This window comes from Leptinotarsa decemlineata, unplaced genomic scaffold (assembly GCF_025532065.1).
Source record: "Leptinotarsa decemlineata unplaced genomic scaffold, Ldec_3_MD MMD2_tig00003335_RagTag_RagTag, whole genome shotgun sequence".
Classification (NCBI taxonomy): domain Eukaryota; kingdom Metazoa; phylum Arthropoda; class Insecta; order Coleoptera; family Chrysomelidae; genus Leptinotarsa; species Leptinotarsa decemlineata.
Window position 1 is genome coordinate 4,009,366 of NW_027412587.1, and position 26,114 is coordinate 4,035,479.

At 33.0% G+C, this 26,114-nt stretch overlaps 2 protein-coding genes across 2 annotated transcripts in view; one reads left to right on the plus strand and one right to left on the minus strand.

Moving 5' to 3' along the window:
- The window catches only part of mura (ring finger protein murashka), a 42,437-nt gene extending 32,526 nt beyond the window's left edge, over positions 1-9,911 (plus strand). Inside the window, exon 9 of the mRNA XM_074177970.1 lies at positions 4,606-9,911. Within this exon, the coding sequence (XP_074034071.1) occupies positions 4,606-4,668 (63 nt within the window). The 3' untranslated portion in view covers positions 4,669-9,911. The remainder of the gene's footprint in view (positions 1-4,605) is intronic.
- Positions 9,912-15,098: 5,187 nt separating this feature from the next.
- LOC111509216 (uncharacterized) overlaps positions 15,099-26,114 on the minus strand; it is a 101,036-nt gene continuing 90,020 nt past the window's right edge. Inside the window, exons 11-15 of the mRNA XM_074177969.1 lie at positions 24,793-25,070; positions 24,413-24,725; positions 19,251-19,693; positions 18,387-18,736; positions 15,099-17,166 (exon numbers count right to left, since the gene is read on the minus strand). Of these exons, the coding sequence (XP_074034070.1) occupies positions 16,804-17,166; positions 18,387-18,736; positions 19,251-19,693; positions 24,413-24,725; positions 24,793-25,070 (1,747 nt within the window). The 3' untranslated portion in view covers positions 15,099-16,803. The remainder of the gene's footprint in view (positions 17,167-18,386; positions 18,737-19,250; positions 19,694-24,412; positions 24,726-24,792; positions 25,071-26,114) is intronic.

Sequence of the window (26,114 nt, forward strand, 5' to 3'; positions counted from 1 at the left end):
GCAAACACACTGGGAACAGTGATGGGCCTGAAATTTTCAACCTGAGTTTTATCACCTGTTTTATGTATGGGTTTTATTTTACCGACTTTCAGAATTTCAGGGTAGATTCCTTCCTCCAAAGAGCTGTTAATCACACAAGTTAATGGTTTAACAATATATGTTGAACACTTTTTTAACAGACAAGAGCTAATATCATCATTACCAGTAGTATGTGTAGTTTTTAGATTATTTATTATACGTGTTATATCTGTTTCTAGAGCAGGTTTTCTAGTTCATATCTGTATAAATAGCCATTTTTATCTGCTAGTGCCTATATTTTATACCCACGTTCCATGTTTTTTTTGGCATGTATTGCTTGAAACTACTTCTGCCTTTGATTCTAATCATAGATTCGTCAATCGCAACACATTTATCAGGTTCTAAACATTTCTCAAAATTTTTGGAGAGTTTAGTGAGAAAGGGACGCACCTTATACAGTTTATCAAAATTTGGATCTAGTCTATCTGGCAATAATTCATTATCATTGATATGTAAATCATTTAGCAGCCAACCAAAGCGGTTGAGTGGCATAAGTTTGCTTATATATGCATCATGTAAATCAGGGCTTGAGTTCCAGTAGTCTTTGTAACTAGGAAGGCTCTTGATCCCCATTAACAAATTTATGCCCAGAAAAGTTTTGATTTCCGTGAGATTTGTAGGCTCAAATCTTCCCAAATCAAATCTTTCCCAATCTCTGATATTTTTGTGTTGCATACAAATTCGTCTGAAACTCTAAGTTTTCTATAATTTCATCGTTTCGAAGTAGTTTGAAGAAATTGTATGGGGTGGGATTTGAAATGTTTCGCAATATAGCATTTATTCCTGAATAATGGATAAAATCAGGTGGTGCTGCTATTTTGACGCTTTGGCTCGTAAATGTAAATTTTTGGTCCTAACTTGGTTCAATGGCATATTCCATTCAGAATCATCAGAGTCATCTGAATATTTCGATAATTCTTCGTTTGGCAGCATGTCTAATTCAAAATTATCGTTATCTTCTGCGGCATATTCAGATTCATTTATTTGATTTAGATTATCGAAATCATCCACAACCGACTCCTGATCGTATGGAAGATTTTCGTATTCTTGTAAAAACTCCACCATAGTCCATCCTTGTAATCTGAACGGCAAGTCATCCATTTTCTAAACAGAAAACACGCGTGTGTCACGGTAGTACAAATATAACACCTCCTCGATTTTCGACAAAAGTATTTTATACAAGCAAATTTTATACTAACCAGTATTTGTAAAGATCAATCACACATTAAATAATCACTTTAATAGAAAATGTTCAGTGAAATTCAACTATCTTCCACTAAGTAGACCCAAAGAAGTTTTGACTTTCACACTCCACGCGTTTTTAACCTCAATGACAGTACACAACCATCATGTATTGTCCCAACAAGTGGTGACTGCCTGAAAAGTTAAAGTAGATGACCAGTAATACATATAAGTAAGTGGTACACTTTCTGTGCTAGCGTAGCGTTTGGATATAATTTTTGATTAAGTGATACATAAAATGTACCACTATGTCACGTCAGTATTAAATAATGTGGTACCATTTGTGCACCACCAAGACTGAAAGAGTTAAAAGAGTTGCTCCACTCAAAATGTTCTATCCCACAAACTAATAGTCCGAGAGCTGTGAAATTTGTACGTGTGTATTTTGAAACTTAGGGTTTACTAAAAGTCATATGGATTTAGAACTAGTAGTGCCATCTGTGTGTTAGTCCATCTAGTACAAATACAAATTCATTCACAGTTTGAGGCCAATACCAGCTTATTTTTTATCAATTATGCTTTTTTTTATTACTTGTTGACTCCAGATAAAACACCACAAAACCCGAAATGAGGGCTGGACATAAATGTTTGAAGTTTTTGGAAGTTATACGACATGAGAAAACCTAATTGAGGAAATAGTATAGTAATACAAACTCATATCAGGTACTTGATGAAGGTTTTGAGAATGGGCTGTGATACCTAAAGAAAGTGAGAATTGCTTCCATTTGAGTTATCATCTGGGTCACAATAAAAAAATAATCATTTTGATGATCAAATTATCGAATTTCTCAAGAATAATGAAAAATCTACAATTCAATTAAATGAACATTACCTTTCAAAAAATTGCTGCAAATATAATGGTCCGTATTTGAAATTTCAAAGTTTTGGTTGTCCCAAGTTTGAAACATTCTATGTTTATATTCTGATAAAGCAATGAAAGCTCAAATGGCAACATCTCTGCAAATGAATAAGATACACCAAGAAATGGAATTCCGATTTTTTTGTTTTTCCCGTATATCTCCGGAGCTGAAAAGCTACAGTCGATTTCTTGGTATCATTCAATAGTATCCGAAAATAGGTAAATTTTCCACGGCTCAACCAACTCTCTATCTCCTACTGTTTATGAGATCCCCATACATAGGTACACTCGAATTTGAATAGCCCTTTATATTCCAAAATATTTTGTGTTTGGCTACAAGTTGTTGCTGTCATTCCAATAGCAGGGGAGCCCACGATGCAAAATGGGGATTTACTCGAGCGTCATTGAGATATATTAGGTTGCAAAGCTTAGATGATAGGAAGAAAAAAATGTTAAATAATATATACCTTTTCATTGGTGGGGGAAGCGGCTATAGATTTTTAAATATGTAAAAAAATACTGTTGCATGGACATACTCGAGTGCGTCAGATATTGATAGCATGAATGTCCTACTTATTTTTAATAATGTTGGTATGTTAATCTGATGGTTTGCATGATGTGGGTGGATGTACGTAAGGGTTAAAAGTGAAAGGAAAAAAAATTTAATCGAGCGCGTCAGATTTTCTAAGGGGGTGTTGAGTGCAACAAAAAAAAGCTCTCATTCAATAATCTGACGATTTCGATCTGACGCAAACTCGCGGCCATTATTATAATGTGCAAAAAAAAATCGCCATTTTGAAATACTCAAGCGCGTCAGATTAAGATATATATGGTTCGTCTCTATGTTTTAGACGTGCTGTCTCATAATCTGACGATTATCTAGAGGGATTCGCTTAATCTGACAAAAACAATATTAAAAAAAAGTTAATTTTTAGAACTTAATTAATTGAAAAGCTCAAGAAATAGCATGCAAATAAATAAGTGTATGTTTTTTAGGTAGAATACTTGTATTTATAAGAAAATATATTTTTTTAAATGCTCAAAAAAATTTAATTATTTATAATCGATTGATTAATTAATGAAGAAAAGAGAAATGAAACTTTCTATGTTTTTTACCACTTTTATTTATAACTAACGTTACTGCAGTTTCGTCCTATAAGGACATTTTCAAACTTATATAATATATAAGGACATTTTCAAACAAATTACAAATAAAAGTGGTAAAAAATATAGAAAGTTTAATTTCTCTTTTCTTCATTATGATTTCCTACCACGTAGTAACGGCTACATCCATCAATTAATTGATTAATTAATCATCATCTTCATCACGAACGAGTCTCTGTGATCAGCTGTGATGGCATCATGGCAACAGAATTCAGAGTGGAGACGGAGTGAGAAAGTAATAGATAGAGAAAAAGTGAATAGAGAATGGAAGTATAGAAACTCGGAGAGGGAAATATAGGTATCACACAGCTGCATGCATTAAACTTTATCGACGAATTTTTGTTATTTCGGCTTGCGGAAATCGTCCGATTATATATTTTTCGTTATCCTTGAATTATTTCCTTCAAAACAAAAAAAATTAGCTACGCTCGAGAAAGTCGAAATGACGTTATTTTTTTACAACTTTGCTGCCCTCCCCTTTCTTTATGTCACTCTCAAATTGTCAGATTACTGGAATATACACTTTTTAGCAGGCAATTAACTCATCCTACCTTAATCTGACGCGCTCGAGAATTTCTGATGATCAATTTTTTTTACTAATCTGACCCTTTATCCCTCAAAGGCGGCCTTATATATGGGGCTCATATTTGGTGGAGGTACTTAACCGGGTACAAGGTATCCCCCTGTGTATTAATCTGCCGCGCTTTAGTAAATCCCGAAATCCCTGCTTAGGCTTCCCTATTACAAGCATTATAGCACTGCAGCTACAACAAGTTGCAAGAACTATTTACATATTGAAGTATATTTTATTCTTAATTACAAACTTTCTTTTACTTTTGAGAATATATCACTTTAGCTAATAATAACATTACATTAAGTATTTTTATTAGTCAAAGTACCTGAAAGAAATGAAAATACTTGAAATAATGTAGAATTCTGCAAAAAATTATAGAAACTACTGAATTTCACGTATTCCAAAATATTTTATGTTTAGCTTCAAGTTTCTAGTACCACCTCAAGTATATAGAACTTCATATGATTATAAAGCTGCTCACAGAAAGTTTATTATTGAAATAGTTGCAAGAAATGAAAATAAGTGAAATAATGTGAAAAAATAGTTAATTTACATTCATTATTTCTATTAAGGGAACAAAAGCTTTAATATTCTTGAAACATTTCATTTTTGTTAAGGACCATAACTTTTTAGAATCAATTTGTTAAAACGTTTTAGCTAGTAACTCATCTCTTGGTTTATTTTTCAGTCGAACAGAACCTGTCCCATTTGCAGAGGCAACGCGGCAGACTACTTCAATACTAGCGAGTGAATAGATTTGTTTGCCTTCTTCACAAATACCACTTTTATATTTTCAAAGGAAAATACCGCAACAAACTCACCGATCACAACGCTTACAGATGAATAATTTACTTGTCAGGTGCCATTAGTTGCCAGTAATGATACAATGTCATTCAATTTCTATTAATAACTATAGCAACTGTAATATTGAAATTGTTATTTTTAAGGTGTATTTAACGGGCCGCATTCGATTTTCTAACAGACTATATTCGTTATCCAGCTCATATCATTTTATTTTTTTAGTAGCTCTCTGAATGGGACTTCCATTGTTGAGTAACTTACTTTACAATTTCAACAATTGTCATTGAAGATTTCTTCTGATTCTCACATAATTCCGAGCGCTTATCAAAGTATTAATGGGCACAAACTAGAGCACTCTGGTGTAGCAGCAATAAGGGGGAAGCAGATAATATTTCTCGACATTATTCATGAAAAGTTTTTTAAAGAGTTTGGCACGACTATAACAACCATTTTATTTAATAAATACTTTATTATTTTTCATATAATTCGGTACTTCAGTTTACACTCATTAATAACTTACTAGAAACGAAACACCTTGAAAAGCAATTACTTTTTATCTCTAGCTGATTAGTCCCCAAAAATGAAGATATATTCATAAATACTAGCCAAGCAAGGTCGTATAGCCATTCAGAACTATTCAGCAGGACTCCTTTTTGTAAACTTTTCTCTTTTGAAGTGATCACCGTTGAAAAAGTTACCGTTTACTTACCATTAATTACCCAGTAGTATTCGCGTTATCCAGCCCGAAGGACCAAAACTCAACCACTCAACTCGCCTAGTGCCATGTAAGAGGGATTTGAGACCCTGTCAAAACTATTGGTAGCAATTAAAGTCCTGCTTAGAAGACCCTTCTAGTTCAATTTGAAATTCTGCACGAGTTTGCACCCTTGGCCTATTTTTCATTAGTTTACAATATTATTTATATATTTTTTTTTATATTGTAGAAGCACTACTTAGTGGTATGGATACTAAAATACATGAAAATTTATCAAAAAAAGCTGCTTGAAACTTATGTATAGAAGGAATTTCATTAATGGAGTGTGTAAGATAGTTGTCAATGGTTAATATTGACATTAGAATTATTGTTCTTTCTCAGCTTTTATTTGCTACTCTGAAGCAAAATCAAATTCTATGTCAATGTTAGATGGACCATTTTAAAATGATTTATTTAAACTGCAATTATTTTTTTATATATATATGAAGTATCAAAAATACCTTGCACTATTTTTATGCAAAATGTTTTTGGTGAAATTTCTTGGTTTTTAGGTAAAGACGTGCTAGGCTGAAGTCAGAATTTCGAATAAATGAGAAACTTGAAAAATTCTGAATAACAGGTATGTTATCTGCTTTATGCAGAATATCCTGACTGAAAGAAATGTCATTAAATTTCATAACAAGAAGCGACTTCAAGAAAATATTCAATTTGTTATTATATTCAATTTCGGATAGTTTGAAAATTGAGTAAGACAAATTGACTGGAGACAAAGATTGAACCCAGGACTCAAGTCCCGAAATTCTACCAACTGGTCCAAGATGAAACTTACAAATTGGTGTAACATACTCTAACAGCTATTACTCTCAAATGAGACACATTTGTACCCCTGGTGGGGTATACTCAATTTCACCTCCTGAGTGAAATGATGAATGAGTTGGACGTTTGAGATCATATTTTGAGGTAGGAAAATGCTGAGGCTTACTTGTGATTGAAAATAATTGAAGTACAACTGTAAAGTTATGAATCTGCTAATCTTTGTTTTGCCTCGAGGTAGTGAGTTATGAATCTGGTCAACTGCGATTGGTTTAAAGGTGTGAGTTATAGGTCAATTTGGCAATTTACTCAACAAGAATTGGTTCTGTGACAATTTCTTGTTGATGCTTTTTTTAGTAGCCATAGTAAAACATTGTTCCCACACTTTCTCTTGTTGCGTGTTCAACTAATCAAATTAGTATCATCGGTAGATGGACCAATATTGCTATGGAATTATCTAGTTTCTGAAAAAATCATAATTCTGACTCAGTATCTCGGGATTATCTCTTTTCCACTTATCATTCAGTAAATCTACACACTGTACCCAAAATAAGTTGAACTAGCATGGTAAAAGTTGACTATTTTAGGGCCTATTTAAAAAACATTCAAAAATTTTAAAAATTCACATTGTGATACACAGTAGTGTGATACGCAGGAAAATACCAAGGCTTACTTGCGATTGAAAATAATTGAAATACAATGGGTATCAATCAATCGAAATATGTTTTATTGTCCAAAGTAGTAAAGTAAACAATAAGTGAATAAATAATTTAACCTTACGAAGTTATTGCACTTGTTGTCAATTAACAAATAATAACAAATTTTATATATATTAAAAAAATACATTTACAATCAAAACACCTATTACTTACAGATATTTTACTTCTACGAGGTTCTGAAAAAATTAGTCTAGGAGTTTCAAGAATTCATTTTTCCGCCACCTTTCTATAAGAATCTTTTGATTTGATTGCCTTATTTGAATTTGGTTATTTGTCATAAATTAATAGTAACAAACATTTAAGTTCAATCGTTTATTTACCAGCTCAAAATATAAGAAAAAAACTAATTTTAATCAAATCTATCTAATTATTACATTATACAATTTATATGACATAAAACTTTTTTACGATATCTACTTATTTTACAAAAATCATAATTTTTTTTTTGAAATTATTTATATTGAGATCAAATTACACAGGTAACTAAGTCTCGCGGCAAGCTTCTATATCATAAAATTAGTCAATGTAATCAGTTAATAGGTTTGATTTAATTTGAAGTTTATTTTTCTTCTTTTAAGAGCTGATAAATGAAAGCTTGTACCTACTAAAAAACTTATATTTTAGTTGTCACTTAGTCTGTTCACCAAACTATGCCGAGATATTATGACTCTTTGAAATTGGTAAGACGTCCATTTTATTTTCGCCCATTAAGATTTTTTCCACTTGAACTCTTATTTGATATCCATACTATGGTGATGAATAATTTTTTTTCATTTTCAAGAAATTTTTAATTATAGAAACATATAAAAAAAAGTAATACAAATTATGGAATTATGAAACGACAAAAATAAATTGGTGCTCTGGGGCCACTTGATTGATTTCGGTGGCGCATTTGCTTTTTCAGCTGCAGGAAAACCCAGATAAACCTGCAGAACCACATCATCTAAAGATCTTGATCTTCCAATGTCCTCTCTTTCATCACTATTAGAGAGTGTCATTATTTTTCCCCATTTTTTGCAAACCTTTTCATTTGATATCCTTATCATTGGGGATACATAAAAACTAGGGGATACGTAAAAACTAGTAAAAACTAGCTCAAGTGGAAATCAGATGAGTCCTACATACTGAGTTCGAATGATCTTCAAATTGATATGAGATTAGCAATCAAAAATGAATTGTATCAATATTCAGTAAAGTGTACAATTTTGATCTACGATCTAGATGTCTTATTGGAATTCTAAACGGAGCTAATCAAGTTCAATACCAGTAGTTTCAAATTGAGCTAGTTTGATATATTGAGCCATAAAGTAATCTGAAAAAAAACATTTGCTATAAAAATAGTGCTAGATTAGTCTCATATCAAAATGTTTTCCATGCGAAAATGATATTTCTGTTATAAAAAAAAAACATTTAAAATAACTGGCACGTGCGTTGGCCGTTCAATATTAGATAAGTCGAACTATTTGAATATTATTTAGGTGTAAACAGTGAAGGTGGAAATTTTCGGGAAATATTCTATATTCGTTTTCAATTTTTATGATTTATTTGTAAGTTGGCACAAAATTAATGTACTTTTTAAAGAAAGGTATGTTCACTGCCAGTTCTTTTAGATAGTTTACTCGCGATAAAATTTAGTAGGTTAATTGTGATCATGTCGAGTACAAAAATAAAGAAATAATTTTATTATTTCATAAGCTGAATATCAATAGTTATCGAATCAATGAGAGTTGTAGCTCATTATTTTTGGTAAATTCCTTTCAATGTACCCTTGAACAGTGGTTCGATTTGTACCCATGCTTCTGATTAAACAACTTCTATGTATAGGAACTTGATGTTATGTTTACGAGTTGGTAGAAAAATTATCTGCTTGTTATTTTTTGGTTTTTATATTAAGGCAAACATATTAACTGTAACTGCTGAATCACCCATCAGTGCGGTTTAGCGCAACATTTGGGGTTCCACAAGGTGTTACCCTAGGCCCACTCTAGATCACATTTGAAAAAAAATTCTTAAACTAGGGCGTTTGCAATATTTTGTTTCTTCTCATTGTTAATTGTTGATTTCGTTTTCATGTTGTTTGTTTAACAGTTGTAGTTAGGTTCATAAGGAACTCTTGTCAGACAGATTTTTTGCGCTTCATGTGATCAACCACTAGGAATAATATTTTTCCTCGTCTACCGTCGATGTTCATCCGTGTTCTGAGGAACAGATTTTGTAATGTGCTATCAGTTTTGTTGTTTGACGCTCATTTGTGGCAGGTTAGGATGAACGAGAGCAAATGTTACATATTCTTCAAAGCTTGCAGCTAACTGAATACTTGGTTTCAAAACATTTTTGTAAGGTTTCACGGTTTGCCTTTTCTCGTCTCTGTCACTGGCACTGTCTCGTAGAGTAATTTTTTGAAAAAACTATCAGTGGTTATGTAGAACTGAACTAAAATTGAGTGGTAATTGTGGTAGAACCTTATATCTAGAGAATATCGCAAATTTTCGTATTGTTAGGTTTTCATTCATTTTCATATCTTCTTCTCGCTTAGTACTTCATATTTTTGAAACTGAATAACTTCTCCTATTGCTTCATCAGTTACGAATTCTCATAAATTTCTCAATGTATTGATTAAAAATAATAGTAATGTCAGCACATCTAAATCGCAATCCTAGAGTTTGAATCAAATGAGGTGCTCAGTTGCCTATTCGAATATGCCTTTTTCAGCAATAGTAAATGTCTTCGTGAATTTTTTCGATTCATTGTGTTTTTGTCATAATCGTAAATTTAATATTTTTAATTTCGCTTATTGCTACGTATTAGCGTGTACACTCTTGTATACAAGCAGGTGTACGCAGATCTTTTGTATTTGTATCATTTTTACTAATTTATTTTCTCATTGACTTGTCTTAATGTACATATCTGTATTGTTGAATGGTCAATAAATAATATAATGAAGAACTTAAATGGGTTTTATTTTTTTATTACATAGCATTTCACAAAAAATTCCAACCAACCAACCAAAAGCCATGTTGAAAAAACTGAATATTAACTAAATCCTATGAAAGAATCAGAGAAAACCCAGAGGAAAGAAATTCTCGAACAGGGTGATTGAATTTTCAATGTGGAATCAATTTGCTCCCTAAATACTATAAAGTCAAAAAGGTAATGAAAGATATCATCGGTCGACGGAAAATTATGAAGAAAATCTGTATTGTTGTGTAGTGGTTACAGGAAGGAGTAAATGATGCAATGTAGGCAATGGTGAAGGAAATGATTGCTTTTGTGGAAAGCATGAATAAAAGGATATAGATATAGAAATTTATGAAAGAGCACGCAAAAACAGATCATGTTTGAATGAAAAAACTTGAAAAAAACCAAATTGTGGAAAGATTACAAGTGACTCATGGTCAGGCTGGAACCAGATTTTAAGGAACTAATTGTTCTGACCCTGATTTTTGGCGAACAATATACAACTATTTCAATTTTGAAATAGGAGGTTTCTTAAATGATGAGTAACAATGAGGTAGTACAGATGATTCAACCAATGTCTTTTTTACAAATAAGATGGATATACTCCCATCCAATAGTCTTAAACCCAGAAATATTTTTTTGTAACTCCAATCTTCAACTGTATGACATTCGTAGAACAAGTGACTTCTGAGTGTTTCTCATCTTGATGTAACAAACTAGATGATTTGAAAAATGTTTTTATCAAATATTCCATATCATTATAAGAACATAGACTTTTACGAGCGGACTCATGATTAGAGAAAACAAAATGTATGCTGTTTGGTACTACAAGTTCCATTTGATCACAGTCATTTTGTTTTCTCGAATCACTCTATATGTTTCAGTGAAATATGTATGTCATGTGGTTAATATAACATGTATAACAATTGAACAACTCCAATATTTACAATTGTAGGAGTTTAAATTTCTTCTATAGGCAGAAGTTTAAACATCGAGATGTTGCAATTCTTGTAAAAGATAATCAGCTTGCATAAGATATTGATGTGTCATTTCTGTACTGTAATCGATGCCAAGTCCACAGCTTGAATACTAAAATAATCTAATAATAACAATCTATAGGTCGAACCAGGGAAATTTTGATACATTTTTAAAATCTCTAGGTGATCTGCTCGATTTCTCATTTGAAAATATATTCGTAAAAATACTTTCCTGTAAGGAGACTAACATACATTTTCCTACAGACAATGAAGAAAAGGTAATCCTCAAACTTAATTTTCCCTCCTATAATTTCACAACCACCTTCGATGGACAAACAAGGTTTACCAAACAATATTCGTATATTTATAACATTTGCATTAACTTTAGTAATATTGATATTGTAAATGAAGATAGTATAAACAGTAGCAACACCCCTAACAGCGTGAAAAATTTTAAATGAAATTCGCGGTAAGTCAGTGGGCAATTGAATTTCAGTAAGTTCAATTTCACAATCTCAAACGAATAAATTTCTGCCTGAAACCAATTAGTTTTGAAGGAAAATATTCCTGTGAGATACTCCTCCTCCATTGAAGCAAATCAATATTTCATATAGAAAATTAGTGATTAGAAATTACCACAGAACATAAAATATATTAGATTTATTTTAGAAAATCACCTCGAGAATCACGCGGCATTTGAGTTTTGAATCCGAGTTATTGGTTTACAAAACTATAATCCCTTGATCTATATAAGCTCGCGATATTGCAAGAATATTGAAATTGAATAATGAAAGTTATTTTGAAGTGTAACTGATATGTGCCTATATATGCTATGTTGAGCACTATTAATTAGTTATATGTATAAAAAAGCTTGTATTACTTGTCGATGATTCCTATAACTCCTATACCTCTTAACTTTTGAACGGAACAAGATGTCAAGGTCAGAAAAAATGTACATTTTGTACAAATGTACAGTATTTTTTGATAAGAAAGACAAGAGTATTGCATCATTTATCGAGAGGGCGCTACTAACCTTTTTCAAATGGAAAGGGGGGTTTTGTGATGCCTCGTTCAATAGATATTTCAATTCTCTATCCAATACGTACACTTCTTCAGATGACATGTATCCCCTCAAAAATATCTAGAGGCGTCATATCAAGTGATTTAGTGGGCTCTTCTGGTTTGGATAACTGACAAACCCAAATGAGTTTTCAACTGATGTTTCCTTTCAGCAAAATGGAGTACTTCTTAATTACGACAGGCTGGTTTGAAAGTGACTAGATGACAAATCTCCAAACCAGTGGGTAGGAAAACGTGGTCTTTCAGAATGATCCACTAAATAAGCTGATATGACGCTCTTACATTATTGTGTGAATTTCTGAAATGTTACATAACCAAGTCCATTCCAAAGCTCAAGGTTTGAATAGGAGGTGCTTCTGTCTCTGTTTAAAATCTGTTTTCCCTTAACCAGCTGTCGCATCCCTGTGAACGACAACCCTCAGAAGTCGAAACTTGTGCGAGCTAAGAATTAACGAGGTCTTACCTTTTAACGTGTTTCCTAACACGTGTGATTCCTCTTAATGGAATTAACCCAGAAAGCTTCAGAAGAAGCATTCCGTATATTAAAACTCCAACAGAATTCAATTCAGTTTGATTCAACTTCTTTTTTTTTTCCTTAACAGCCTGATGATTTCACTTCACTGTATCTTTCATAATAACTTGCTCATATATTCCAACATTCCCAATTTATTAATAATAATCTTCACATCTCGAAATATCTTGATCAAGATATTGATTAGCATATCAATTTTATAGGGTTGGTTTTATAATTCTCACCATTTTGCCCCAATCTTTTGAAATTACACTTTTAAGTTGTGAATCTATTATGACATTCAAAGAAGGACTTACTAGTCATTTGAAGATACAACATCCACATTAAAGTTGATAATATAATAACATATATATCTAGTATTTGTAATTTACATTGTTATTTTTCCTATTTATTGAATGGATAATTCCGAGCATACATATTTTAGTGTTATGAAGTTGGACTGTGACTTTGTCTATCCAATTTTAAAAAGTTTTTGTATATTAGGATGCCTATTTGAAATAAATAAATATATTATTATTATAAACACTAGTATTTCAGTAATCAGTTTATTACATTTTCAATACATTCATAAGATATGTTAGAATATTAATACATGTTATAATAAAACATGTATAAGAGTGTTAAGAAAATCAAAGTATAATAAAACCTTAAAAACTTAATAAATCTGACACTTCCATAAAAAAACTAGTGATGTGAAATAAAATATATGTTTCTCCATTCGTCTGGTTAGATGAAAAATTAATGCTTACATTTCTCAAGCCTTACGAATCAATATCTAAGTGTGGTAACAGATTACATGGCAGATTACAAGCTGTTTTCTTTCATTCCATTGGACAGTGTTCAAGCAGACGCCCCTTCACTCACGTTTGGAGGCTCAGCTTATATATTGAGATCACGTCGAATTCGAGGCAAAGAATTGCTTTTTCCTTTTCAATATTCTAATAAATGCTACAATGGATGTTCTCAGATTGACAGACGAACATTTTTTCTAAGAATAAACAAGTGTCATCTCCGTGACACAAAATTTAAAAACAATTATTGAAAATATCAATTAATAACAACAAATATAATCAACTTCATTATAATAATCGATTAACATTCAAAATAAAACAATATATACATATAACAAAGCAAGAAAAATCATATCAGGACTAATATATAAAGATGGACTGACTGTGTATTTGAAATATATGCTGTCAGAATAATTACTTGAGTAGTGGGTTCATTATGATGGAATGAAATTAATTTTAATCATGTTATGATTTCCCTTGCATCGATTTGCGTACTTTCTAGAGACAATAAAACAAACAATTGTATTGGTATACAGGTAACTCGAAAAATGTAATATTATTGTACCGATTTTGACTAGCTAGCCTACGAAATAATACTTTGTGACGAACACTTTATATGGACAGACGCGAGTATTCTGTTTATTATTGTTCCATACATTATTTTTGAAAATGTCCGGTCTAAGCCTGCGAACAAAAATTGATAACATACAATATCACATAAAGAGTATTCCCTCGAAAATTTCAGACTTATTTCACAAATACTTACGTAAATTGTTTTTCAGTATGGTTATTATATCGTAATATTTGGTCAAGTCATATCATTTGAATCGGTGAGAGAAATCTTAAGAACCATTCAGATATATAGGTGTATTTATAGGGTGAGTCTCGAGTAATAAGATGGGCCCGGGAATGTATACGAAACATTTACTTGTGGTCACCTGTGGCGCTGTATTAGAATTATTTTCAAATATACAGGTGCCCCTGAAAAATGTACTGAGTTACGTTTTTTCAAATGGAACACCCCTTTTCCATTCTGTTTTTTGAACTCTACAGTCACTTCAGAGATGTCATTTTTTTGTAATTTTTTTAAAATCGATGCAGAAATTTTGTTACTCTAGTTCAGTTAATTACTCGAAATGAGAAAAGACATTTGTCAAAAAATATACAAATTTTTGAAAGACCCATATTCAATAGAGTTTTTGCTGGTTTTGAAAATGATAAAGTACCTTTTTCTGAAACGTAAATAGTATTGAAAAAGGTAAGAAATAGGCATTTTATTTTTTCAATCATTCAGTTCATTAAAAGGCAAAATTTAGAAATACAAATTGTGGAATAATTAGGCTCTTTAAAGGTTTATATTACGCAGTAATTTTTTGTGGTGACTTTTCAGTTTGCCCTTTATTACACTTGTGCAGATTTACCTATATTTTTTAGATTGTGGAAAGTTAGAAATCCAAAAAACATCAAATCCTCCACAAAAAAAAATTATTTCAAAAAAATCGTATCTTCTAGTTTACAGGGGCCCTCTAGTTACTCATGACTCACTTTGTTTATTCAAGATAACAAATGAAGAGTGTTATAAATTAAATTCTCTTTTCGATAGATTTTTTAGATTTCTCTAGAGCCTTATTTGATCTTGTTTAACACTTAAATAAAAAACAACAAATATGACTAGAAAACTTCAAAAGGTACACAAAAACTCAAAACGTACCAAACCAACAGATAAGTTGGATATGAGCTTATGATCTCAAAATCATTTCATTTCTTAAAAAATTTTGAATCACATAAGCTCAAATCCACAATCCTTAATATAAACTCAACCACTCAACCAACCAAGGGTGAAAACTATAAACATTGTAATCTATAATCTACAACTATCTAGAGCTAAATCGCCCCAATGAATAAAACAATCTCTAAACTATGCAATAACTACAATAAAACTCTTATCACCCTCGGTTTCCTTCAGTAACAAATACGCTCAACATTATTACTTTCATAAATAGCAACAGATGATACTTTTGTAAAAATTATATGCAATAACAATAACTATGACTTATAAAGAATGTTCCCTTCACCATTTTTAAAATAAAATGAATGCAGAAAGAGGATTTTAATGAATGGGGAAAGATGTCTGACGAAAAACATTGAAAAGCAAATGTTTATATTTCTCTCCAATAGGAGATTTACTCGAGCATAGAAAGTATGTCAGCAATGAAAGAATTGTACAAGTCAGTCGCCATAGTCATCCCTTGGATGATTCATGAACTTATTTGACATCAGCATAATTCAGTTTGAAAATTTGTATTGACTAATGCACTTGCAAGTATTTCAAAATTCGATCTTGAGAAATTAGTGATAGGTTACATTTGGGCACTTTTGAACCCCAATACAAGACAAAATTCAGGTTTGGGTAAAATGGAATCATGAAATTATGGGATGAAAGAAGGAATTTCGTGATGAAAATTCGTCAGAATTTCAAGATAGTAGTCAGGAAATTCATAAATATGTATTTTGAAATTTAAAGACAAAAGACAAGATTTCAAGATGAAAGTCGGGAATATGACATTAAAGATGGAATTCGAAATCATTCAAAAACTTGTTCCAAATGTAGAATGAGATCTATGAATGGAGATAAAAGTCTGATTCCTAACAAGCAGCTGTTCATACTTTTATAAAATAACAGAAAGAAAACAAGTAAAGATTAGTATCATTCAGGTAGCAATAACAATTCGAACAGTAACAAAATACTAACAATAACAAAAAAAAAATATAACCCCTTCAATTCAAACTAGGAGTTAATTATACATTATGACATGTAATGATTCTTCTGGATATAAAAACATTAACAGAGCCGTTATAAGCAGTTTTAGTTACTTCCTGATGATGGATTCATGTTATGCCAGAGGTTCCAAATTATGAATATTAAGTTTAAACTTGATATTCACCAATATCAAGTTAAAACTAGATATTCACTTAAATTTCATTTCCGTATCCTAAATGATTCGTGTTTCCATGATTTGAAAATAACATTTTTCATGTGTTCAAAATATATTTGTACAAAGAAAGCAATTCCTAGGGAGCAAATGACTGAGAACACACTGATTTGACTAATGCATATATGGCACAAATGTAGTGCCATGTATAAGGTTAATAGACTTGAGCTTACATTTGCATTACAGGTTTCTTTTATTTGTGCCATCTGTTAGTCAAAAGTACTACTTTAGCCTAAAAAAAATCTATAATTCAATATAATCTCTGAGTACCAACGTAGTCATGCTAACGACCCAAAGATAGGACCACTCAAATGAGTGGTCTACAACTACAAAACTTGCATTTGCTGACTTCGAACAGAACGAATTTTCCCATAAAAAATTCAAATCCTCCTATGCATCCAAAACCTTCGAGAAACAGAAAGAGAGCTGAATTGAACCTTGACAAAACTTAACGAAAACCCGGTAAAAACTTGCAAAACTGTCTACAATACCCAGTGAGCATCCTGCTCAAGGCGAGAACACCCTGAGGCTGCGCAGCAGCGTGGCCAAGACGTTGGCCAAGGACTCAGCTTGCGCTGCCAGATGTTCTTCAATTGCTCTTCGCGAGCTGCGGTCCACGTCGGAGGTGAGGAGGTGGCGAAAGGCTGCGGTGACGTCATTCACCTTCAGCACGAGGTTGCGTGTCTGCAGAGGCGCGGTCGTGTGGTCGGCGAGGTCCTGGCAGAGTTCCGTCAGTCTCCGGAGGATCGTGAGACATATGGCGAGGTTCTCCGGTAGGTCGGGAAGGCTCGGGTCTGACATCGCGATCACCAGCATCTTACTTGAAGTGACTAGCTGGAGGGATTGGGACGTAAGCTCCTCTTTCGCTACCTGAAAAATATTTGTGAGATTAGGTGGTCGCAAATAGTAGGCTGTTTTATAAAAGGAAGATCGAACCTTCAACTTATAAATGCGCTTAATGAATGATAATGTCAAAGTTCACTAAAGTACTCAGAAACAATTTTTTAATGAATTTTCAGTTATGAATAAGATCGAAACCTTATCTAGTTATTACATTTTTTTGTAATTTTTTTATAGATATTATGATATTCCACGATCTAAAGATAAATAGTTGAGCAATAAGAACAACTTATCTTTATCAGAAAAGTTGACTTCATGTTCCAGCCAGAGTAACTCGAAACACTCAGCGTTTGCAATTGATTTCCATTTTAAGAATATTATTACCTTGAATTATACAAGAACCTGACTCACTTTTCACAGGTCAAGTGGGCTGAAGTCAGAAATCAAGAGATTCATGACGGCCTGCCAGGATGGTGTCTTCAAAACAACTCTTGAGATTATAATACTGATACTTACTTTTTGAACTCCATAGACTCTGCCCAGACCACTCTGTTAAACTGGTTGTTCTTTACTTTGTTATAATATGGTTTGAATTACTGTTTTTTCCTACTAGGAACCTTGTTGTTTCTTGGGAAAATAAATCGCTATTATCATTATTATTATTATAATTATAGGAGTCCTTAGCTACTCTCTGATCTAATGATCACTCATTCCGCCATTGTGAAAAGTGGTTGATGATGTGGCCGCCCTCTGGATAGTTCAGAGCTTCAAATTTAGAGCATGAACAGTAATCTCTTGTACATATACTCAATTTTTTTGTAAGTAAGTAAGCAGTAAGCTAGAACTGCATATCTTCAAAAAGGTATTCTATACCTCAAGAGTGATTACATTACATGGCGATCAAAATTGATGGTATAAGATATATACGGTATAAAAAATACTCATCATCTATGTTTTAAACAATAAATAAATAAATGTACAGTAAATTTCGGAACTTGTTTTTATTTTACCAACATTGAATGCTAGAGCAGTAACTTTTTGGAGTAAGTTAACCTGTATTACACTTAAGTAGATTCTTTGATGTTACAGATTTAAGTATTTTTCAGGATGTTCAAGTTTAAAAACTGAAAAAGATCAATAGAAATAGTTTTTAACATATCAAGTGTTTAACGACTACTGCAGGTGATTATTAAATTTAAACTAATTCAAAATATGTATTTTGAAGGAGGTGTCATTCTTTTTATACTCACTTGGAACTTCTCCTCGCTGATAAACCTCCCTCCCCCGTGCAGCTGAGCAGCTGAGCATTGCGCTGCAACTTGGTCCAGCCGCACCAGCAAGTTGGCCATGGCTAAGTCGGTCTTCTGCAGCAGATCCTCTCTGTTCGACGTGCAACCGTTCCGTGTCTGACTCCCTCCCTGCTGCGTAGATTTCGGGTGGAGAGGAGGTTTCAGCCTGTCATCAACGATTGGCGACGGTTCGATAGGATTTCTGTGTGTCGGCGATCTAGGAGAGTGTGTTTCTTGAGGGTGGTGGGAGTATTTTGGGCTGCCTGGAGAGTCCAAAGGTACGGGGACTAGCCTTAAATGCGAACCGCGCCCTGAAAAATTAATCGTACAGAATATTAACAATCTACAAACCATTTTTTTCAAACCTCTCTTAAAATTATTCCTTTTTCAATAACTGATTCTGAATGAGAATGAATAAAGTCTAGCAAATATTCACAGTATCTGGGTAAAACTATGGTATTATTTAAAGTTTATCTTGTATCTCTTCATTTTAATATAATATTTTAGTGATTAATATAACGTTTTTCAGCAGGAACACAGGAATACAAGAACGTATCACTATCTCATTAGTTTTCAATAATTGTAATAAGAAAATTATTTCTAAACAAATTCCACATATTTTAATAGAAATATATGTTCCAAAGAGGAACACCCTGTATATATGAGTTCAAAAGGAGAGAAGCTATTACAAGCAGAGTTCTGCGATTTTTCGTTACATCAATCAATAATTCTGCTCAATTATTATGGTAGGTATAGGAATATGTCTACATAGAAGTGGTGTCAGAAGTGGGACAAGTGAAATCTCTTCTTTCTGAGAGTACTTACCCATATGCGGCGACGTGGGAGTACTAACGGCAGTAGTATGCTTCGGGCATAATTTGTTATCAACGTTATCCAACCCGTTCGTTTCCAGATCGTTGGAAACCTTTCGACTTCTCTGGAACACCGGCGATCCGATGCTCGCCGTCCTCAGCTCTATAGCGGTCTTCAACTGCTGCACGTTCTTCTTCTGCCGGAGTACCTCTAGCGACGGCACGGGAGGCAGGGGCGGCTTCTTGGGCGGCAGGAACAAGTGCGGGGGCGCCTGGTGGGTGGTGTCGCCTCTGGGCGGTAGTTTGGGCGGCGGAGGGAACTCCGAGGGGACTTTCGGCAAGGGGGAAGTAAGGGAGTGGGAGCGCTGCCTCTCCTGAGCGGCCAGCTTTGGGGGCCTATCAGGAGGCTTCTCGTCAGAGCTGCGTCGAGGAAGGGGCTGGATCGTTTCGTCTAACCTTAAAAAAATATTTTGGGTAACTACGCTGTGTTAAGCTGAGAGTTGAAGAATGTAACTCTACATTACAAATGCAATACTACTGGGTAATAGCTCTGGGCTCAATTCTCTTCCTTTTATTCATTAATGATATAGTCAGCATAAATATTTTTGGACGATTGACATTGTTTGCAGATGATGCTACAATCCTCTTGTACAATGAAAATTGTGTTGCTTCAGTGTCTTGGTTCTGATACTGAAAAAATAAAAATTGGGTGTCATGCAAAAATGCAAATAATCCTGGTAACTTTCGAACTGAATTCATATCACATAAAACTAGGCGATCAACTTATTGATTGTAAGTCAGTAACAACATTCCTTAAGCTACAAATTGAGGAGAACCTAAACTTTGAATCAAATATCGTTGCTGTGAGAAATAAATTGTCATCTAGCTGCTTTGCAATGTTTTATCCTGTGATCTCAGATTAACCGTAGCATTGACTGCCTATTGTCCAATAATCAAGAGTCAGTTACGTTATGGGATATCATTATGGGGCTGTGACAATCAGGTACTATTAGAAAGAGTATTCGTCCAACAGAAACGAGCTGTGAGAAGAGTATATGAAGTGAATTTTCTTGATTCTTGTCAATCATTCTTCAAAACTAATGAAATCCTGACTTTAAAGTTTGCATTTTGGATACTGTGAGCTTGCTTCATGAAATATATTTGAAAACAATGAAATAAGAAATACTCAAGAAAAAAGTATACTCGAATAGCTTCTTTGGGCGTGTCAGTATTGAATGTGCCTGTAGAAACAATTGTTCAGTGAAACACATTTTACTTTGTTGATCTTACATGTCTTTCAAAATATATGATGGCTATGACAATTGAAGGGATACTGAATGATATCTTTAGCTCACATTATTCAAATCCTCAAGAGTCGTGACTGGGTCCAATTTTATACTTGTTATTATTATATATACAAAACAGCTGTCAAATTAACCATAACATTTTTATTCACTAGGTACATCAAGAAATATCATTACATACGTAGTATGTCAGTAAAAACTAGAGGATGAATGTATCCAAATGATATAAAATACATTGAACATCTAGTGTATTTATCAAAAGAATATTACTCAAAATTGGCATGGTGATTTTATTCAAGGGAGTAGAAAGAGCGTTTAAGATGGTATCGATTCATTTTGTTTTTAAATTTATTTAAACTAAGATTTTCTTCTTTATGAGAAAGTGAAGATAAAGATATCTCAAAAAAATTTCATTTATTTAATTCCTCATATATTTGATAAGCTGTCTCATTATATGAAAAATTCCAAATCTTTTTTTTCATATAAAAACAAAATAAAAGAATTTTTTTCCATGATATTTCTGAATAATTTTATTTAATTCATATATTGCTATTAAGCATATATTTTAAATTTATGTATTCATTTGTTACTTTCTTTTTTCACATAATATGTATTCATTTATTATTTTCTTTTTTTCACATATGTTCATACACTTTGTATATGAATATATTTGAGATTGTATTTATAAAGATGCATCTTTTTTTATAATATTATGATAATATGATATTATGATATTATAATAAACTTGAGAAGTTTCACTTCTCAAGTTTATTATTAGTTTATTTAGAAGTTTGTTTATTATTTCCGACGTATATATTATGAAATGTCATGAATAAACTTATATTATTATATTATCAAATCGAATAAAATCAAATTCATTCATCACCCAAATATATTACATAAATGAAGATTTGTAGAACTTTTTGCGATACAGACAGTTTGAAGCGGGTTGTTTGAATTATGCTTTGCATCTCTGGTGTTGTAGTCTTGTATCACAATGAAAACGAACAGAGTTGGTAAGTGAATTATACCATGTACAATAAATAAGGGTTTGTAATGTTCTCTATAAGATGCATCAGTAAATATTGTAAGTGCTTTCTTCTGCTGACGGAAAATGGTAACAGTATGAGGTGAATTTTCCCAAAGAGTAACTCCCTGGTTTAATTTTGAATGAAACAGAGTCAGGGTGGAAGAATTAAAACCATTTCTAAGCTGCATGAGAAGGAAAAGAGTACCAGCCAGTTGTTCTCTCAGTCACAACATGTTCTCCATTACCTACTCCTGCAAAATGAAGTAGCTGATTCATAAGCATTGATATTAACTGATAAAATATTGATCCTAGATTGCCAACGTTCTAGAACACATTAAAATTGATTCTGTCTGAAAAGAGTTCCAATTTTTCAATTTGAAATACACCAGATATTTATATAAAACACACTCACTTATTGGAGTTAATTACATTTACAATAGTTCTTGAGGTGTCATGTCATTACTTTAATTACTGTCCTTCTTATTGCAGTTATTATTTTGCACTCTAAAAATGAAACGGTCTGGGTTCATTTATCATAAACACTTCTAGTATTGAATTTTGAATATTTGTTGAACTCCCTTCCATAATGTACTCCACGAGAGTAAAATGAAGGATTATAGAATATGTCTTCATATTTGAAGCCACCATATATGATTTAAACACTCTATTTTCATTTTTCTTTAGGTTCCTCACTATAAAATCTTCCTCGACGTAGTTTGTTTTACTTTTTAAACCATCAAGCTTGCAACCAGACTCTTTGTTTTGCTCCTCTGAACTTCTTATTTACTATGTTATATGTTCTTTTTTGCGATTCTATTTCTTTTTCGCCCCCAATTAACAGGTTGTGATCCCAGTTTTTGTTCTAGGCTGATTGAGGAAGTCGTGCTATTGGTTTGAAATTTCTTCAGGCTGCCAGTGACGTACTTATAGTTTTCATTAGTCAAGTTGATTATTACTTATGATTCATTTTTGGTTTGTATTCTCATAATTTTGTCGTGAGCTGATTTACACTGGCAGGGAAACTTCCCAGGATATTGGGAATTCTGGTATTTGGTGATTCACTATTTTCTTGTGAATGTTTTTTTGCGGAGATCTGATTTTTGCAGTTCTTATTTTATTAATTTATCGATCGCTTTTACCTGAACTTTGAATTTGTGTCATACATCACCAAGTTTGATACTAACAATGCATTTTTCTCGTTTAGTAGTGAGAATAATTGCTCCTTGTCAGCTATTATGGTGTCCTCATCTGCTGTGATTTGCTTCAATAGCTCATTTTTTCCTTTAGGTAGTGTTCCTCTTACAGATAATTGTCTTCATCAGTGTCATATTCATATTTACAACCAGTCTTCTTAGCTCCCTCGACTGCTGGATGAAAGTGGTCCCCATATATATTACACTTCATTTTATTCATAATTTTTTTGAAATAATGTTTACAAGTAATAAAATCTGGTAGCAAACGACGAGTAAACTGTATCAGTCACCATATGCATATTATTATAAACACATTAATAATGATATTTATTCAGTCAGATCATTTAACTTCAAGTAGGTATGTCAAATGAAAGCATATGTACAAATACAGTTACAGAATACAAATTCACTACAACAAAATACAGGGACAACATACAAACATAACATAATATTGAATAAAATTTTAAAATAATCTACCATTTATGTAGCAGCATCATCATAAAAATCTGCTCAAAATGGCATGTGTAGAGGATCATAAATATATTGATTATCGAGGAGAAAAATAACTTCATTCCTGTGTAATTATTGAATATTTTGGAGTTCATTTATTCAGTCAGTGAATATCAAGTTGAATGGAACAAGACGAGAATGATTGCCAGTGAGTCCCACTTTAAGAAACAGCATAATCTTTTGTTTGAAAGTGTTTGACAATATTTGTTCGGACTTTCATTATCTAATATGATTCTACTATGATTCGAAATCTATGAAAGATCAAAAAAAAATAGAAGGAGTAGAGCTAAATCAACTATAATAAACAATAAAACGTGAAATGAAAATACATTAAAACGAATGAAATAATCAAGATATAAAAATGAAAATGACCACAGACTGAAAAAGGGAACTGAAAACTAAAAAGAATAAAAATAAATAAAAGGCAAAAATGAAAACCTTAAATAAAAAAAAAATCAAATTAAGTTACTTCACGACATTTCGATTGTTAGTATCCACAATCATGTTCAGGTGATTACTGGACTATTCCTCCGAGAGATGACTATTTATAGGTCATACGAGCACTTTTTCCTATCCCTCTTTTCGTTTCGACGGTTTAGCGGGAGTTGACCGTTATCCGCTTGATTATAGGTTTCCATATGTTGCGTATCTCTACGTTAGCTTGGCTGTGTACCTCTTAGGACACGAACAGGTAATAAAATGAAGAACGATATAAATAGAGCGCCTAGTACAGAAATAGTAGTTAATGCGTTGTATACAACAGGAACAAGCACCAGAACACCAGCTCGGGCATTGCGATCGTTATCATAGCGCCTTTGAAAATGTCTACCACAGCAGTAGACGAAACCTGCAGACCACGGCCGAAAACCCGGAAAGTAGCCTTCATACAGTTATCGCTCGTTGTGAACGTTAACATTCTTCGAGTATAAATATTATCAGGAATTATTGACAAAAAAACGTTTTTAAAATTCTAAACGATATAGTTGAAACTTTATATATGAATGAATATAATTTACTGTAAGATTTTCACTACAAAGGGTTTATAAATAATTAGAAATTGTATGCGTAAACTTTTTGGATGAACTAAAAACCAAATTCTACTCATTTGAAATTTAATGAAAAATAATAAAATTCTAACCTCAAACTTTTGTCAGTCTTATTCTTGGCACAGCATGAAAACGGACCCCTCCTATCGAAAGTCTCGTATTCTATCACCTTAGATTTGACGGAGCTGACCTCATTTATCCTTCGATCTCCCTCGCTCTCAGAATTCCTCTCGGTTAGAGTTATTGTCAAGTTCTCCTGGCTGCCCTGCGCAGGCGGCGGAGGAATGATGTAAGCCATTATCTCTTCAGGAGTCAATTCAACGGCCGGGGTGAGTTTCTGCGTGGGAGGTTGCACAGTTACACTGGCGAGGAACTCTTCGAAGTCCTGGTTCTCGTCCAGAATACCTAAGAAAAAATCGATTAGGTTCAGATCAGGGTCACTAGCTGGCCAAAGCATATCCAAAATTCTCACCAAGTTTGTTCAACTTGTCCATGGAATCCGCGAACGACCTGGGCGGGACGTTGATGGGCGAGGGTAAGGCACAATCCAACTCGTCCGGAGTACTGGGAGGCGGGATCAGGGTCAGGTCGATGATATCCGGGTCGAATATGTACATGTCGTTCACAGAACAGGAATCTGCGGATACGTTTTCTTCATTCTTTTTGACGTCTCTCAGGTATTGGAGATAACCTTGAAAGTCGTGCTCCTTGTCAGGCCGGTTGTCAGGGCTGCGAAGACCGAAGCTTATCCTGAATGAGTAGAACGAAAATAATTATTCACGGACAATTTCAATTAATTTATTTTTCAATATTTCGAAGTCGATTAACACTATAAATGTATGTGCATTTAAAAATTTCATTTGGAGTTTTTGATGATTTTACCACTCCTCTAATTTCAACACTCCACCTGTATTACGATAAACATCTCGTGAATCATAATGAAGTTTACAGTTGAAGAGATTTAAAAAATTCTTTGAAATTCTAAAATGTTTAACTTAGAAGCCACGATATCAATAATATGAATTATGTGAAAAAATGAAGGGGTGTCGGTGTTTTTTTTTAATGTATGTTTCGGGGTGGCAACAATGAAGGGTAATATGAGTCAGATTTTCAAAAATTTTGCGCCTTGAAAATGCTGTCGAAAATATCCCCAAACCTAACCTCCAATTGACAGCTTATTATGATTTAGAAATCTGTGACTTATCTCATATAGGCATCGTTACCCTCTGGAATTCTTACTAAAAAAACTCGAAAATGAAACTTCTAAATGCAAGCAACGCTCTATTTACCATAAAGAGGAAACTTCATCTTAAGCCCACAAAACATTGGGCTTCGTACTTTGTTCTGATAGAGATTATGTGTTGAATCCATGAAAATTATTTAATGTACTCAAGTGAGATCCATATTTGAGATCAACTCCATTGTATGGTCGCCAAATTATAAAAATGATGTTGATGTCAACATGAATTTCAAGATACTGTGCTTATCAACTGAGGTGTAACTATTTACAAGCACTGATCGTATTGAACATGAATACTTCATTTCATGAACGACTTAAAATGGATCTCGTTTTTGAGCATAAAGTACTTATACAGGGTGTAACTGAATAAGTGTAAAACATTTAAGAAGGTGATTCCTCATCGAAATAAAGATAGAATCTTTCATATAAAGAAACTTCATTGGATCATCCCTTGTTAAGATACAGCCCCTTAAAGGGGGTACATAAAATTTGTATGATAATTTTTTTCACAAGTACTAAAAAAGTTACAATATTGAAATCAACCTGACGTTTTG